At 33.1% G+C, this 17081-nt stretch overlaps 2 protein-coding genes across 3 annotated transcripts in view; one reads left to right on the forward strand and one right to left on the reverse strand.

The window, feature by feature from the left end:
- The window catches only part of LOC117105026 (ubiquitin-conjugating enzyme E2 E1-like), a 60338-nt gene extending 53621 nt beyond the window's left edge, over positions 1-6717 (forward strand). For both annotated transcript variants that reach the window (XM_033246021.1, XM_033246020.1), the window contains exon 6: positions 2862-6717. In XM_033246021.1, coding sequence (XP_033101912.1) covers positions 2862-2959 — 98 coding nt within the window. In that variant the 3' untranslated portion in view covers positions 2960-6717. The remainder of the gene's footprint in view (positions 1-2861) is intronic.
- An 884-nt stretch (positions 6718-7601) lies between these two features.
- On the reverse strand, positions 7602-17050 carry LOC117105023 (dnaJ homolog subfamily C member 7-like). The gene is made up of 13 exons (XM_033246013.1): positions 16894-17050; positions 15969-16057; positions 15104-15228; positions 14608-14721; positions 14125-14199; positions 13816-13934; positions 13251-13404; positions 12938-13102; positions 12291-12382; positions 11800-11873; positions 11558-11704; positions 11127-11279; positions 7602-10495 (listed from the first exon to the last, which is right to left on the reverse strand). Exons 1-13 carry the CDS (start codon positions 17004-17006, stop codon positions 10344-10346), a joined length of 1572 nt encoding a protein of 523 aa, XP_033101904.1. The 5' UTR covers positions 17007-17050; the 3' UTR covers positions 7602-10343.
- Positions 17051-17081: the final 31 nt, after the last annotated feature.

Genomic DNA, 17081 nt, shown 5'->3' on the forward strand with positions numbered 1-17081 from the left:
ACTTTGGTTGAATATGCTCACCATATTTGCTTCAGCTAATCAAGAATTATATTCCGCATGTTTATATAATAATGAAAGTCAATATTAATGATATGATGAATTAGCCTGTGAGGTCATCCTTTCTTAGGCCCTATACAAAATATTATTAGTTTATCACCCTATTTGGGCAGGAAAAGTGATGAGGGAGTTAGGCTTTTTTTTTTTAATTTTTTATTTTGCTAAAGCCAAATATCACCCTTCGGTTGTTTGCTGGTGCATTGATATTCAAAGTAAAACATGATTTAGATAATGCAAACAATATCTACTAACTATTTAATAAAATAAAAGAAAAATTTTTTTGTTAAATTTTGGTTTTTTTTCAAAAATTTTTTTTTTCCAGTACCATAGAAGACATCCGCGCAGGGGTGATAAATTAATAATTTTTTTTATTGGGCCTTATTATCTTGGGTTGGTAACTGTACAAGTAGAACTAAAGAGTACAGAACTGTAAAAGGTCCGACTGTCCTCATTTTGTATGCACACAATGAACATTTTTAAAAAGTACTACCACGAGATAGGGGGCGCACTATTAGAATTTGAATAGAGTTTGCTCAAAACTTGTCTTTTGAAGGACACGCCCCTTCGTGGTAGTACTGTTTGAAATAGGATTACACTACCACGAGTCAGACCTCTTGCAGTTCTATACTCTTTGGTAGAACCTCCTGTTTTAAATAGTGCTATATTCTTCCTCATCTTCTTTGGTTGAATAGGCATACAATTTTTGCCTCAGCCAATCAAGAATATAATACTCAGGATGTTTAAAGTATAATAATAAAAGTTAGTATTAATGATAAAGATGACATTAGCTTGTGAGGTCGTGTTTTATCATCTTGGGTTGCTGGACTGTATTTATTAAGTACATGCAATATATCATAGCTGGTAAAGGTATTAGAACGACTTATCAGTGACATATGACTGCGACATTCCCCTAGGTTCTTACTTCATAATTTAATGTGACCCCAACTTAATCCCATATGCATGTTGAAAATGTAAACATCTTTATGTTTTGAAGCAGTGCTTGCCTCGTACATCTTATTGATTTTATTCAAGTTCGTTTTTATTGTAAAATCGATACATTACAGCTAGAGATTTTCAGTCATTGGAATGGGAAATTACAGATCTAATGTGTTGTTAAGCTAAAATAAAACTGAAAAAATAAAATAAAAGAATTTACAAGTACTGTAATAAAACGTTTGAATCAAATCTTTAGTAAATTGTAATCTTTCTGCCAGATCAAATAGGTCCACTAGTTTTGCCTTCTTGTATATTTTTATTAAGTATTACTGATGTTACTGTGGCAACTATAACACCCAAATTATCTAACATTAGTCATTGTTGTATTCCCACACCACAAAATAGGCTTAGGCTAGGCCTAATACATATTGGGCTTGTTTGCAACTACTGTCTAAACTTGTACTTATAGTCTTAATAGTTTCAGTGGCGGATTTAGAGGGGGCGTAAAGGGCGTACCCCACCCTTATTTTTTGTAAAAAGTAATTTTTGTAAAAGCTTATCAGAAAATAACCATGCTAAATGTTAAAAATCAACCAAATACAAATTAAAATTAATTATGGTGCTAGAGGATTAAAGGGGATTTGCCCTTTGCACCCCTACCAGGGGCTCTTCCATGAGACTTCTACTTAATTTGCACATTCACGCCCCCTCTTTCTTACCAGGCTAGATTCGCCCCTGTAATTGGCGGAATTCTCGCTGTTGGATAGACGTCTTTATAATCATGATAGATGAGTGCTTAGTCAAAATTACATTCACGTCTGCTAATGATAGCCAGTGGCTGTGCTGCGGAGGAAAGGGGGAATTTTTTGATAAAATTGATTAATTAACCATCTGAACCCTAAAACCAATATTTTCCAGGGGGCTTCGCTCCCCAGACCACATTTGAAACATTTTGAGTGATGCTCGACCACTAGAATTTTACCTTGCCCCCTCAATTGAAGCCCCTCCCCCCAGATTTCAGACGCTGACGTCGCCACTGATGATAGCCTTGACTATCCAGTATGGCATCCCAGAATTTATGTCAGCATAAAGATAGATCTGGTTGAAATATAAATATTCGCAATTCACTTTTAATCTATATTGCAGAAAATTTTTTAACAATTATTTTGTGCTTTCCAAATTGGAAGACACCATTTATAATAGTGAAACACATTTGAGAATCGTGAGTGTTAGTTTGCAGTGACACCCCCCAGAAGTCAAAATGCAGATGCAATGCGTTCCTTATGTTTTTAATCTGATTATTATCTGTGATAAGAGAACAGTTTCTCTCTTTATTTTCAGTAGATATATGCCCTAGGATAGAGGTAATTAAGGTGTTTTAGTTAATTAAATAATGATTTTAAAAAAAATTCCTATTTTAAAAGCTTAAAAACAATAATGGTACTTCAGTTAAACTGGTATTTGCAATAATAATACTACTGGTGCATTACCTATTAACACATGCATTACTGTTATGCATTAAATTACTTGATGTTCAATCAGTGTAATTAACCTAGCAGCTTGGTCATCAGCATGAAGTCCCTTCAAAATGCCACGCAGTAGACTGTCTGCTGCCCTCTCTAGTTTACACATCTGTAAAAGTTAACCATTATTAGATGTACATACGTTTTAATTCTGAATTTCATCATGATTTTTTATAGGAAAATTAAATTTCTCAATAAAATCAAGCAATATCTTCCAGAGATTTTTAAGTAATGAGAAAAAAATAAAAAAACGTGGTTGTTGCATGGAAAATGTCTTGGTATTTGGTCATTTTATTTGTGTATGATTTAGATTAACCCTGTCTTTTTTTTTATTTCTATCTGTAGATGATCCACTTGTTGGCAGTATAGCAACTCAATACCTAACTAATCGTCAAGAACACGACAGAATTGCTAAAAGCTGGACAAAACGTTTTGCTCAATGACATTTTTTTGAGATAAAACTCTGCGCGAATAGAATATTAAAGATAAATAATAAAGACATTTTACCATTTTCCCTTGGAAAATTAAACTTGCCAAGCATACAGGAGTGAAATTATGAGGGAAAAATTATGTAGGATACAATTTTAGAAGAGTGCAGATGTATGCAAGATGCGTCGGCACAAACGATGTTTAGCACGGCAACAAGAGTATCTTTTTGAAGCAGTATTGTTCCATTTGGACCAGCAAATCATTGATATTACCATTCTATTTGTTTTCGGTCTCCATACCGAGAGTATTGCAACGTGCGGAAACAGAAGTATGTTAAAGACACATCCATCTTTGTAATCATCTCGTGTTTGTAGTCTACAGCGTTCCTTGTTATCACTTTAGTTATGTAGGTATTGCTGGCTTGTTTAAATATGTGCTAATTTCATATGTATATACATTTTTGTTGTCTGTTACTTTATAAGATAAGCTTGGTTTCCATACAGTCACAACACGCCATCGCCAACAGCTTTCGGTGATGCTGATTGGTCGGTCGAATTGGGGTGCCTTCCTGATTGTGTCAGCAGTATGATAACAACACTGAAAACACTGTAGTAACAGTGTAGCGGCAGTGTAGCGATTGTATGCAAACCAAGCTTTAAGCCAGTTGCTGAGTTTAAAGATAAAGAAATAATTAGGTATTAGATAAAATAAAAATGGCCTGAGTAGGAAGTGAGTAACAGTTTGTCTTTCCTTGGTATATATCAATTAATCTTAAATGTTAGGCTGTTTTGAACTTGGATTAAAACTTAAGCTTTCAGGTTTTAATGCAAGGAAATGTGTAATATTGATTTCTAAGATTAATTATAGTATTGTAATCTTATCATTTGAGCTTACACACAAATTGAATTTCTCCAAAAGTTGTTGGCATTTAAATCTCAACTATTATCAGGAGGTGTAGAGCCTTGTCTAGACTATAAAATTTTATTTGACAAAAAAAAACTGTTGTATGTCCATATATAGTCATGATGTGATGTCATCATGACCATATTTAGGCATGTCACATGTTTTTGTCAAATAAAATGTGATCATCTGGACAGGGCTTGGAATTATATGTAAATTTACGATTTCTTCAGTTTTTGTTATTTTCTTTTGTTTATTAAGGATTAATAAAGCAAGATTAATTAAAATGGCTTTTAAAGTAGATGTGAGAAGCTAATATAATTATTGTCATATTACAGTGCATTCATGCCTGTTGAATTTTAAGCTGCCTTTCCTTAATAGGCTTTGTAGCTGTGATGTCATTACATTCATGTAGGGCCTATTGAAGAAAATCTGATAATATATACCGTAACTAATGGTTCCTTACAAAATATTTGATGATTATTGAAAAGACCCACATATGGTATAGCTATGACCTAAGATTATTGTTTAATCTCTAACATCCAAAAGATTAGCATTATGATTCAAGGTTGTCACACACATGCCAGTCAACTAAGTGATTGATTCACAAACTGAAAGACCTAGGATTAAAAAAGAAAAAACAGTAATTATTTATATAACAATTGGGTATAGAATGGAATATTTTGTGCAATATTACATTCTTACTAATTTTTCTTTTTAACCTTGTAATTCATTATTTACCATGAACAACCAGCTTCATCACATTGATGATAAATGCTAAACAGTCTCACGGTTTAACTGCTAACACCCTACTGTATAGCATATCTTTTGGAAATCGTTTCAAGTGGATGTACAGTAGTTTCCTTTTGTCAGTTAAACGAGAACATGCAAATCTACCTCTGTGGTTGGTCAGTATGGACAGAACGCTCGATTCTGGCTTTGCTATGGGTCGGTATAGATATAACACTTGATCTGTACCAGCCAGTTGCAGAGCATGTACAAATAGAACGCTCGATCTGGGCTTTGCTATTGGCTAGTCCAGATACAACACACGCAATCTTAGCTCTGCTTTTTGCCAGGTAAAGTGAATTAGGCAAACCCATCTGTACTATTGGCTGGTTAAATTGCAACACACAAATCTAAGATACAACACTAAATTTTGGCTTTGTTATTGGCTAAATTGAAGAGAAGCCGGCTTTGCTCTTGGTTAAATAAAGTTGAATGTAAAAAAACATGTTTTCTATTAATAGTATGTGGACAACAATACTCAAAATAAGGCTCAATGATTGGCCAGTTAAGATAGCATATTCAAACCTGCCTTTGCTATTGGTGAGTACAGTAGTACTCGGTGTGATCGGCTTGTATTAAGATGTATGATGCACTTTAAGAAATAGGCATGTTTAATATCCAATGCACCTTGTATTATATATAGCACATGCTTTAGCTAAAGCTCCAAGTTAGTCAAAGAGAAGATAGAATCATGCAAGTGAAGCAGTATTGTCATGTTTTATGAAGTTCAATCAGTTTAAACAGACACCTGCAGTCACTTGCTGCCCATACAATACATTTCATATAAAAAAAACGTCTCTATTGAGTATGATTTTGTTATAAATTATGTTTGTATTTAATACTATTATTAATATTTAGCATAATTATTTCTAGTAGAGAAACTACAGTGTCGTAACTACATCCTTTCTGTGTATTCTAGATAATTTTACGGTCCAAATTTTATGGCTAAGTTCATCCTGTGGGCCATTCAATTGAAATGGTTCCTTTCATACCTAACATAGGGTATTATTTGTGATGTGTGTTAACTTATAATGCTGTTGAATGGTTCCTTTTTGTACCATGTAAAGCGATACCATTTATAATGTGTGGTTCCTTTGTGTACCATGTGATATGATACCATTTCTGATGAACACATAAACAGTAATCATTTTGTTTTTAACACATTAAATAAATGTTTTGGTAATTCCAAGGAAGGAAAAATATAACCTGCAATTTTACAGTACATGATATACATGTTATGTTGTTCAGTTCATTTCAGGCCAGTCAGTCACGAAAGTGCTTAATTTAAAAATGTAAATGTTGTTTATTACTTTTTTATTTTCACAAGTTTTTATATGTTGAGAATCAAAATGAGACAGTTAAGTAATAGATTAAAAGTCTAATGGAATTATAATTCAGGATAAATATTACATTTCCAGAAATGACAGAATAAATCATTAATTTATTACTACTGGTAGTAGATATATCCATTGGGATAAACAATTTAAAGCTGGTGCAATACCTGAATGAAATTCACGAAATTAGCATTTAAACCATATTATTATTTTTCTTGACAAAGGTTGAGATAAAATTGGTTATTTTGCTTGTGAGATGGAATCAACAAAGTAGATTGCACACTTTTTTATTCAGTTGTATGGTAGCAGCATTTTGGAATGTTAGCCTACAAAATTGTCACTGCTTATCTCAACATGTTTATTGTTTTTGACATTACCATCAATTTAGCGTAACTTCTTGATGTAGAGGGCAGTGTAACTTGTGTAATCGTGCTTCCATCCAACCTAGCTTTCATTAAACTGTATCTTAGTTACAGTCTTTTTATGTTTAATATGATTCTGTATTCTACCTTCATTGCATTTTAGATGACAAATTAATTTCCTGCTGTTATATTGTCAAATTGTAAGGTACATACTATGTACATTATATTATAATATTGGATGCATGACATAGAGGTAGAGCTACAAGCCATACAGCATGGATTCTCATCACAAATTTATTGATTATTTTTAACATGGCAAGAACCAGTGTTGGTTACTAAAGCAACCAATATTGGATATTCAAAGAATAAAGCAAAATAAGTTATGAAGGATGTGACTTATTTTACTTTCTGTCATTTATTAAATATAGTGAGGATGAATGAGAAAAGGTAGCTTTTGAAAAATTTAATATAAACATGATCAAAAACAATAGTAAATGAGTTAAGGTGGATTATAATATAGTGCAATATGGAACATCCAAACAGATGCCTGCCTTTGTGCTATATATCCTGGGACTGTGCAATAGTAAATTACATATATTATTACTGTATTCATTTTAAACATTATTTTCATTGATACTAATACTGTTATCTTTGCAGTACCAATTTCAAATCAGGATACAGAATTAAGCACCAAGAATAATTTCATAATGTCAAACAGTTGATGCGGGGGAGTTGGCACAATCAATGCAGTTTAGTTCCTCAACCTTAAATTTGACACGAATCCGATTTAATTGCTGATGTGCACTGATTACAAACTAGAAAAAATAAAGGAAGAGAATGTTCCATAGGGATTTGCTCAATGATGGGAGTAATTGTGTGAATTACATAGAAGCCTTGGGGTGCTGCACATCCGACTGATGTGTAACTTTCTCTTACTATACACACAATGAATGTTTATTGCTGTAATTGGATAGAATATTTTCAATTGATGATGGATGGAATCGTCCATTTAATGAGTCGTAGTTTAAATGGAATGTACCGGTATATCTTTCACCAAATAACATATTCCTACCCCATTGTAATGAGAGACATTAATTAATAATGTACTGTATTTGCTTTATACAAACAATTGTATAAAGAGGTTTGTTATTTGCTAGGTAAACTTAATACAGTAGCCACAATCCCTTCTAAAAAAGTTAATTCAAATCCAAGTGGAACTTTATGTAGAAAAATGTTTTCATTGGCAGTTACAAAAAAAAAACAACACATTATTTTTCACAGATTAGGTAATAAATTTATTTTGCCACATGAAAATATCAACCATACACATTTACATGAAAAATATGAATCAAAAGACATTGACTGGTGGTTAAATAAAGACAAAAACAAATGAAAAACAACAACAAAACATCTACTTTTTATAAATGCTTTTGGACTCCAAAATGATCATGGTTTATGTAATGGCACTAACAGTGTCATCAAGTTAAATGACTTGCTTGTACTGTTGGAAAATGGAAAGCTGTAACATGAAAAAAATCCCAGAATTAATTTGTTTTAAGAGCATTATTATGCATTAATAATCCATAGTCGAAACACTTACATTGCAGTGAATACCAATGGTGGCATATCAAGTTTCTCTGGGGGAGGTTTGTAACTAGAAACAAGTGTACAGATAGTACCACTACTACCTTTGGGGTGTTACTAAACCTCCCCAAGGGACATTTGTTGTGATAACCTGTGAGTAATATGTGTTGCATAAGATCTAAAACAAAGCTACAGTATAAAGAAAATAGTAACTGATTATTTAAGATTTACAGCATAAAATGTATCAATAACAATATATATATGATAAAAGATTTACATTAATACATATATCAGGCATTTTATTACAAACAATTGATAATTGATTAATTATAGTAACTAATAAATTATTATTAGTGTTATCAATTATCAAGAGTCTATGAATAAAATCTAACAATCAGGAATATTGTTATAATTTCTGACATTACAGCTACTAAGAGAATAAAGATATTCCAATGTGCAAACTTAACACCTCCAACCTACAGTAAAAGCAAGCAAAAATATGTTGCTAGCCATGGGTATCAATGTGCCCAGCTAAATACAAGATCCAGGGTTGCCAGAGCCAGTCACATATAGTAAGTTGTGTTATGAAAGCTCATTAAACCAAATCTCTCTGAAATTGCTTCCCAATTGTAGACCTGTCTCAAATACAATAACACATACTGTAGGCAGTAGACTGAATAGTTTCAAAACAACAAGTACTAGATCAGTTTTTATCAAATCTGGAAGAATTAATTCACCAACAAACTTCAAGGTTGGTGATCTATCAAATAAATGCACTTTTGAATTTGTAATAACATAAGTAATTAATCTGTTTTCAGACATGAATTCATAATTCCAGCATCCAACATTTTTTTTTTGTTGCTCTTTTTTTGTTACACAAAAAGAAAAATGTTTTCATGAATGACTTATTTTACACGATTCGTAACAACACTGAAATCTTCCAATGGATTATTTATTATTTTATTACTTTTACATCTGGCCACTGGATGCAGAATGATCCCTTCACAACGTGCAACCTTCAAACTCGCTGGAGGCCCATGACCAGAGGGCTGCTGCTATTGTTCAGCCAAACCTCCATTTTGAGTAATCAATCCCCCACTCATAAACCAAACTTTCCCCTTTCCTTTGTGAAAAAAAAAACATTGAAATAATAATAAAAAATCCCCATTTACATGCTAGAATTTTTCAGCCCCAGGTTTTCAACCCCACAAAGGCTGTTCTAGAACTCACTAGGGCACATCTTGGCCTATGGCTACCATAGGAAACCACCTCTTAATGAATCTTGGTTATGAGCCTGAACCAGGCATGTGATATCATAGATCATGCTTTTTCATTCTCTAATTATTTTACTGTTAACACATGTGTGGTACTATGAAAAGTATACTAATTGTATTAACATCATCCATGTCAATCTCCATATTTCCACCAAGATTCAGTTGTATATTTGTAGCATATGAATTACATCTCATTTGCAAAGTAGGACAGGTAACACTGCAATAATTTGACAACTTTTTTACATGTTAATTTTGCAATTAAAAATGTAATTTGCTGTATAAACAAGTTATATATTAGTCCTACCACACTTTCATTTATTACATTATTAAATAATTTGAGAACAATGTATAGTAATAATCATGTGTACCTACTGTAATATTAAGTGTTAATATTAACTCTTGCACTGTTCCTTGAATCAGTAACAGCACCAGAGTTTCCCCAACAGCACTCCCATACCCCCCCCCCCCCCCCCCCCCTGGCTCCACCACTATCTAGAAGATATATTAAAATAGATTACAAAAGAACTTTTTAGAAATCCTTTTGGATTTCAATCTTGGATTAAGATACATATTCCTGGATTCTAAGGTGGAATACTTTTTAGCAACATGTTCAAAAAAGGTATAGGCTATAAAAAGTCTATATAAACACACAATTTTCATCTTTCAAGTTAATCAACCACCTTCCCCAATTTTATACCCACTAGAATATTTCATTTCAAAATAGAAACAAATCTTGTTCATTGTTCTAGTGGCATTCTTGGCTCGGTCACAAACAAAAACCCCACTAACCACCCATCTTATTAATAAAATAATTATGGTAATGCTGTGCTTTACACTTTAAAAATCCAGGCCCTCAAAATATTGCTATATATCTAGCAATAAGGACAGCCCAGAAAGTTTTCTGTAAATAAAGCCATTTCTTTGGCCATTGAAAATAGAACAGAAAGATCAATTCAACACGGTTGTATCATCAGCTGCTTAATAGTTCCTTAAAGCAATCCTGTATTTCTGTTTCTACTTCCATTCAAAACTGCTCTACCTGGGCTTTCCTAAAATCTCTCTTGTAACTCTGCTGAGGTTGTGGGGCTCTGGTTAGAGAAAGGTTAAACCTGGATTCAATATAGGGCATAATTCCTGATGACTTTCTGGAAGTTGTTAACCAAACTGGAATGAGTAGCCACTGCCAGGATAGGAGTGATAGCCTCCGTGACCACCACTGAAGCCATGACCACCACTAAAACCATGGCCACCGCTGAAGCCTTGGCCATTACTGAAGAATGCTTGAAAAATATTATTGGCATCAAAGTCTGTGATAAAAAAAAAAAGAAGAATTAAATCAATGAATGATTTCATATGTTTTTAACTTGATTAATGTCACTGTAGGTATTTTATGAAGACACCCACCTTCCAATCCAAGGTATAAAGTAAAGGTAGAAGAATAACCCATAACTTGCAGCGTCATTGTGCTGAATTGCATATGGGCGTGGTCCGTGACTACCTAGCAGCCTTAAAGAGGTGCTTATAGTAGCTACATGTTCACATCATTCCACGACAGGGTGTGGGTTCAAATCCTTGAAAGTAGTTGCGGATAAGCGGTTCCACAGAACCCTGTTACAGGGATCCTGGACCCCCTTCAATAAACACTGCTTTGTAAAAGCATTTTTTCTGTCGGAGAGAGCCATATCTGGGGCCTATTTTAAGCCTACTCTTAAAATTTACATTAACCATGGTGTACCTAAAGTGGGGGTACAGACCATATTCAGGAATCCCCCAACCACTTAATTGGAAAAGGTACACATTCTTAAGACAGTGAAGAATGTACTGAACAGAGTGGTAAATCTTTGAATTTTAACCAGTAATCTATCGGCAGGCCAGTATTTGGGCATTAACACATATAACATTTCCATACTGTTAAATAAACAATTACTACAAACTTGCCTGCAAATCCATTACACATATCATCCAAATCTTGTCCCGAGTCGTAGCGATATTTTTTCTTCGGATCTGATAATATGTTATAAGCTTCACCAACTTCTTTGAATTTGATCTCCTCTTCCTTGCGTTCCTCCGGTGATTTGCTGGCATGCCGATCTAATAAAACAAACAAGATTATAATTTTTAATACTGCCACCCACTTTTTTTTTTACAGATTAATTATTCAAAATTTAGATTTTACAATTTTATTTACAAGATTAATTATTTAAAATTTAGATTTTACTATTCCAAGCACAACTTCATTCATCTATTATTATTTATAATGCACACAAAAGATATGCTATGTACTAACAGGATACCTAGTGGGCATACAGAATCCTTGAGAGATCACTAGGTGTCAGCTGGGGATATATGTCAGGCCAACAACTACTCACCTGGATGGTGGAGGAGGGCATGTTTACGGTAAGCTTTCTTAATCTCATCATCAGATGCATTTTTACTAAGGCCTAGAATCTTGTAGTAATCTTTTCGTTTACTCTTCTTAAGCTCTAATTTAGCATCCTGTAGTAAATGCCGGTGTTCTGAAAAAAACCAAAAAGAAATCAATCTTAATGCCGAAGGCTAAAGAAAAAATTATCAGTTTTTACAAAATTGAGATTTGGGAGGAAAGTTTTACCTTTTGATGGTTGCATATCAAGAACTTTTTCATAATCACGTACAGCTTCTTCATAGAGTTCCGTTTCCATGTAACTGAACAAAAATAATTAACTATAGTTATCAACACCAAATGATAAAAAATAATACAAATATTAATGAAAAAGTTTGAGGTATTATACAATTCTGCAAATCTTATAATTTCTTTGAAGATTAGATCTTGTTACCTAGTTGGTGCTGTTATCGAGTCCAAACAAATACTATCAATGAGGCACTTTGTCTAAATTTCTCCCACTCCTCCACTCATTAAAGTATGAAAGGTAGGATGCTGCAATGTTGAATGCACTACCGTATAACTAAAAATATGACCTAGAGTATTACTGATGCCAATTTAGATCCAATAAGAATGTTGTAAACACTTTTTTAATTCTCTCCATTCTTTCAATGCACCTTATAAAAACATCCAACATTAGTATTTCCTTCCGAAATATTTCACAGAGTGCATAAACTTACCATTTTGCACGCTTAAGAAATGCTTTTGTATACTTTGGGTCTAATTCTATGGCTTTTGTACAATCTTCAATAGCTTCGTCTGTTTTACCAAGCTAATTAAAAGGAAAGGAAAACATGAGCATGTGAATATGACCAACAAAAAAAATGAATTTTGGGAAAAAAAAAAAATTCAAATTACATTTGGATTTAGTGAGAATTACATTTAAATCCTAATGGAGATATCAACATAAAACAGTTACTTGTTGCTTGTTTTGCATATTTCTTTTCAGTTATGAAGCACTGTAAGTTTTTTCACTGGTCAGGGGGTCCGCATGCTTGAGTGCTGCTGCCATAGTGGCGCTGTAGCAGGCAACCCTACCAGGTAGGTGCCCATTTATACTCATGGTGGAGAGAAGCAATGAAGATAAAGTGCCTTGCTCAAGGACACAAGCGAAATGCACAACGAGGGATTGAAACCCCGACCTCGAGGTTGGGAAACCAAACTATTCCCCATGTGTCAAACTGTCTTATAACTTCTTCCTTAGTCATGTGACTTAACCAACCACTTGGTCACATGATAAAAAGCAATTCTGTTGACCATGTCTCAACAACAATAGGTAAATATTTATATCTTTTTAATAGCATGGAATATATTCAGTTTAACTCACCCGTGTGCCGACTATTGCTCTGTTAAAGTAGAGTTTGGCGTTTGTAAAGACATTAAGAGGGTCAATCTGGAGAGCTTCAGTGTACAGGTCATATGCTAATTGATTTTTGCCTGTCTTGAATGCAGTGTTGCCTTCTTCCTTCTTAATTTTCAAGGACTTGCATTTCTGAGAAAGAATAAAAATATGATAGTATTTATATACATGGATAGAAATGTAATAATAATAATAAGAATTTGCAATTTGTAATTATGTATGTAATTAGAATACATAATTAAATCTGAGTTTGTACTTTCTTTTCTCATAGCAAACTTACCTTGAAGGCTAATCTAGACTTTGTATGATCCGGTGCAAGTCGTAGTGTTTGCTGAAAGTGCTGTATTGCCTTTTCTATCATATCCTCATAGTAAAAACATAAACCTCTTACATAGATCGCATCAGCGTTCATCCCTTCCCTTTGTAATAAATCACTGAAAATATAATGACAAATTTGTATGTATTCATAGACAGATTCAGAAGGGGGAGGGGGAGAGGAGGTGGTGTTCAGCCAGCCTGGCCCATTACATTTTTCAAAATTAAGAAACAAATGGGAAAAACAAAATTACATTCAAATTTTTAGTCTGAAAGTGCCATTTCTGGCCATCTTAAAGTGCCAAAGAGATACAATTCCCTACCTCCATCTGTAAATTTGACTTCTTGCCTCCCCCCTCCAACATCTATTTACAAAGTCCTGGATCCTCCACTGGTACCACACAATCTTTTAAGATGTTGTTCGAACTTCAGTAAATTTGTGTAAATTTGCTTTTGGTCACAGCTCTATTGGAAAGTGCTTCTAATAGGCTATATTTTTACATATTTTCTTTTTAATTTGAGTTTCTTACTTTAAAGAAGTCTGTGCTTCACTGTATCGCTTTAATAATACAAGCGACTCTGCCCTTTGAACTTTGAACCTTGAACATGCTGGAGCGAGAGCTATTGCACGTTCCATACAGAAGAGAACCTAGGAAGCAAGTAAAATATTGGGATAAAAAAATATATAATAGGAGATATATAATTATATATTTTTAAATTCATATCTCATTCAAAATTGATAAAAGGTAATTTTCACATCATTCAACTATTTGAGCACTATTTTATGTGAAGAATTTAAACACAATTTTGGGGGCAACTGCTCAAATGAGATGGCCTACCTTTCTGAAATCACCTGAGTCATAGGCTTTCTGTCCCTCTGATATGAACTTGAAACAAGCTCTGGCTGTGACAAGCTGTAAACAGAATAAAATCAAGTAAAAATCCATAATGCTAATATTTGTTGACAACCTGGATGTCCTGGAAAATTAAATACAAACACTACAGGGCATTTCACACATATACATCAAGAGACCAATGCAACTAAATAAATAAAATCTAATATATTTAGAAAGATGAAAAGTTAATCAATTTAATTTATATATAATAATTAGTTGAAATAGAGAAGATATGTCCTGGTGTTTAAAGAATTTCAACCAAAGATTATGTAATTGAAAGACAAGCATCTCCACAACCACCCCAATCCCCACACAATCTACAATCAACTGAATTCATTTTAATTTATTTAACTTATGTGAGAAACCCCCAATTTCCATTAAGTTATTTAAAATTCAATGCATTAATTTTTCCATTCGATTACTTACATCATTTTTAGCTTGCTTGTTATTGGGGTCTAGCTTAGTAACTTCTTCTAGGGATCGTATGGCTCCATCAATCTCACCCAGAGCTAGGTGACACTTGGCCTCCCTCAGGTGCCCCTGTATGATAGAAAATAAAGAAAAAATTTAAAATATGTTTAAATATTTAGTATCTCATAAATAGATCAAAATGAAATTTAAGTCTTTTTTTTCTCGGGTCGAGGGGCAGGGAAGGCATTTCTTTTGTTCATTTACACAAAAAAAAAGAGTGGGCTTGCCATCTACAGGACCCAAGATAAAAACAAATTATTGGAACGCTAACAGAAGGCAGATGCACACAAGGTTTGGGGGAAAAAAAAAACTACAATTGCTTTTTATAACCTTCATTTGACATCATGCATGATTGCAGATGCTGATCATTATTATTTTGTGTTGCCTTTGATGTAAGCTCTTGAGATGAGTCTATACAGCTTACAACAGCATTATCTCTATTATATGATACCTTTACAAATGTTGGATCGAGTAAAACAGCAGTCCTTGCATCTTCTAACCCATCTTTAAATTTATCCAGCATTATAGAACAAGCAGCTCTGTTTCCATAGTAACTGGCACATTTGGGACACAGGTCTATAGGAAAAAATAAATTAAATTCAACATGTTTCAATTTATATATATAATCAATCTAATTATCAAAAATAATAATAATAATAATAATAATAATAGCAGTATTAAATTTTAACACACTGTAAAATTATGTACTGTTTATTTTTGTTTGAAAAGAAAATGTGCGTTGAAATGTAAAGTACCATGCATGGTTTAGGTCCCTACCCTCTTAAAAATTATTCATTCTTCCAGAAATAAATACAAATATACAATCTTCACAAATGCTGGTTGTTCTGCCAAATTGATAAAATTGCTTGAGGCTTAGTTTAGTAATCAGTAAAATAAAAAATAGTCAAAATATTATTATAAATATCATAGTATTCAAAGATCTACTAATAATTAATTAATAATAAAGTATAATAATCAAAATATTTAAATTTAATATTTGTTTTGGTAACTCAATTAAATATACAAAAAAACCCAATTCAAATATTGATTTAACTTTCTTTACCTCAACACAATTACCTAATCTCTTCCAGCAATGTAATTAAATTTGTCATTTTTTTTTGTAAAGAAAAGTGGAACAAAGGAGGAAAAAAAATGTATGACCTCAGTCATATTATCATTTTATTGATAATGCAGTATGTCAGGATACAGAATGATGCGACATGATTTTAATGGTTTTAAATGATTGTTAGATTTTCCAGCTAAACAGACATGTCAATATTATAAATAAAAATTAAATCAACATTTATTATTCTTACTTATAGCTTCTGTATACAGTTCAATAGCTTTTTTGTAGTCTTTCTGCACATAAAATGTGTTTCCTTCCGTCTTTTTGTCATTGGCTTTCCTAAGAATTGATGAAGACACAAAATATCAATAATAATAATGATAATTACAATAATAATAGTAGGTAATAACGATAGCAAGAACACAAACAACAATAAGTTTAATACAGTAATAATTATAATTAGGGGAGGGATAAATTGCTCTCACTGCACCCTTAAGATATACCCCAAAAAATTTTAATTTTAAAACATGCTGTGACTGACATCAAATGACGGGCTGCCTGTAGAAGTTTTAACTGGCAGGGATGGAGATCTTGATGTGTTTTTTGTAAAATTGTAAGTGTGCAGTGTCGAAGGGTTCCCATTCAAGAGAATTGGTGAAGATGATGACACATGCTTTTGATTTATAATATTCATCAGAAACATAACATACAATTACAAAATAATGCTCTCTTTTTCAGTTTGTTTAATCAATGCGATATTTACTGGTTGTGGAGAGAGGTATGGTACCTCATTAAGTCAATAGTCAAGACTGACAATTAATGAAATAGGACATAGTTTTATCATCATAAAGCAATTATCGATCAAGCATTAAGTATAGTATCAAGCAAGTATGTTTGTGCAAACATGAAATTAAAATTATGTCATCTTCAAACATTCTTGTCTAAAAGTGTACGTAGGCCTAAGCAGGCCTATGCCTTGTCACTAAAAAAAACAGTTTTGGCGTTTTTTCTGGTATTCATATCCGTCACACCAGAATTGGTCACATCATCATAGCTTTACCGCTTTATAGCTGTACACAGATTGTGTGTTGGCTAGAGAAGCTTCGAGAAAGAAGGACATTTCTTCAACAAAAAGTGTTCATATTCATAATCTACCACGAAATAATTAAACCTACTCTTCTGGTGTTCTTGTATCCTCTTCTATGATTTCATCTTCCATTGGTTCTTCTTCATTCTCTTCCATTTCAATGGGGAACTCTTCACTTCCAACTTCAACTGTAGTCGCCATGTTACCTAGCTGATTACGCTGTGTGAATAGTTTCTGCTGATTTCAAGACTAAAGAGGGCGGTACATAAATTTTCT

This window comes from Anneissia japonica, unplaced genomic scaffold, assembly GCF_011630105.1.
Source record: "Anneissia japonica isolate Jap-2015-1 unplaced genomic scaffold, ASM1163010v1 scaffold287834_len5846547_cov211, whole genome shotgun sequence".
NCBI lineage: Eukaryota > Metazoa > Echinodermata > Crinoidea > Comatulida > Comatulidae > Anneissia > Anneissia japonica.

What these genes read in the sequence shown, in the direction of transcription:
- LOC117105023 (XM_033246013.1), bottom strand. Translation starts at nt 17,006, where the DNA reads ATGGCGACTACAGTTGAAGTTGGAAGTGAAGAGTTCCCCATTGAAATG. An exon ending in GATACAAGAACACCAGAAGA is followed by an intron (nt 16,058 to 16,893) that starts GTAGGTTTAATT and finishes ATCAATTCTTAG; the next exon opens with GAAAGCCAATGACAAAAAGA. An exon ending in AGTCTAGATTAGCCTTCAAG is followed by an intron (nt 13,103 to 13,250) that starts GTAAGTTTGCTA and finishes ATTCTTTCTCAG; the next exon opens with AAATGCAAGTCCTTGAAAAT.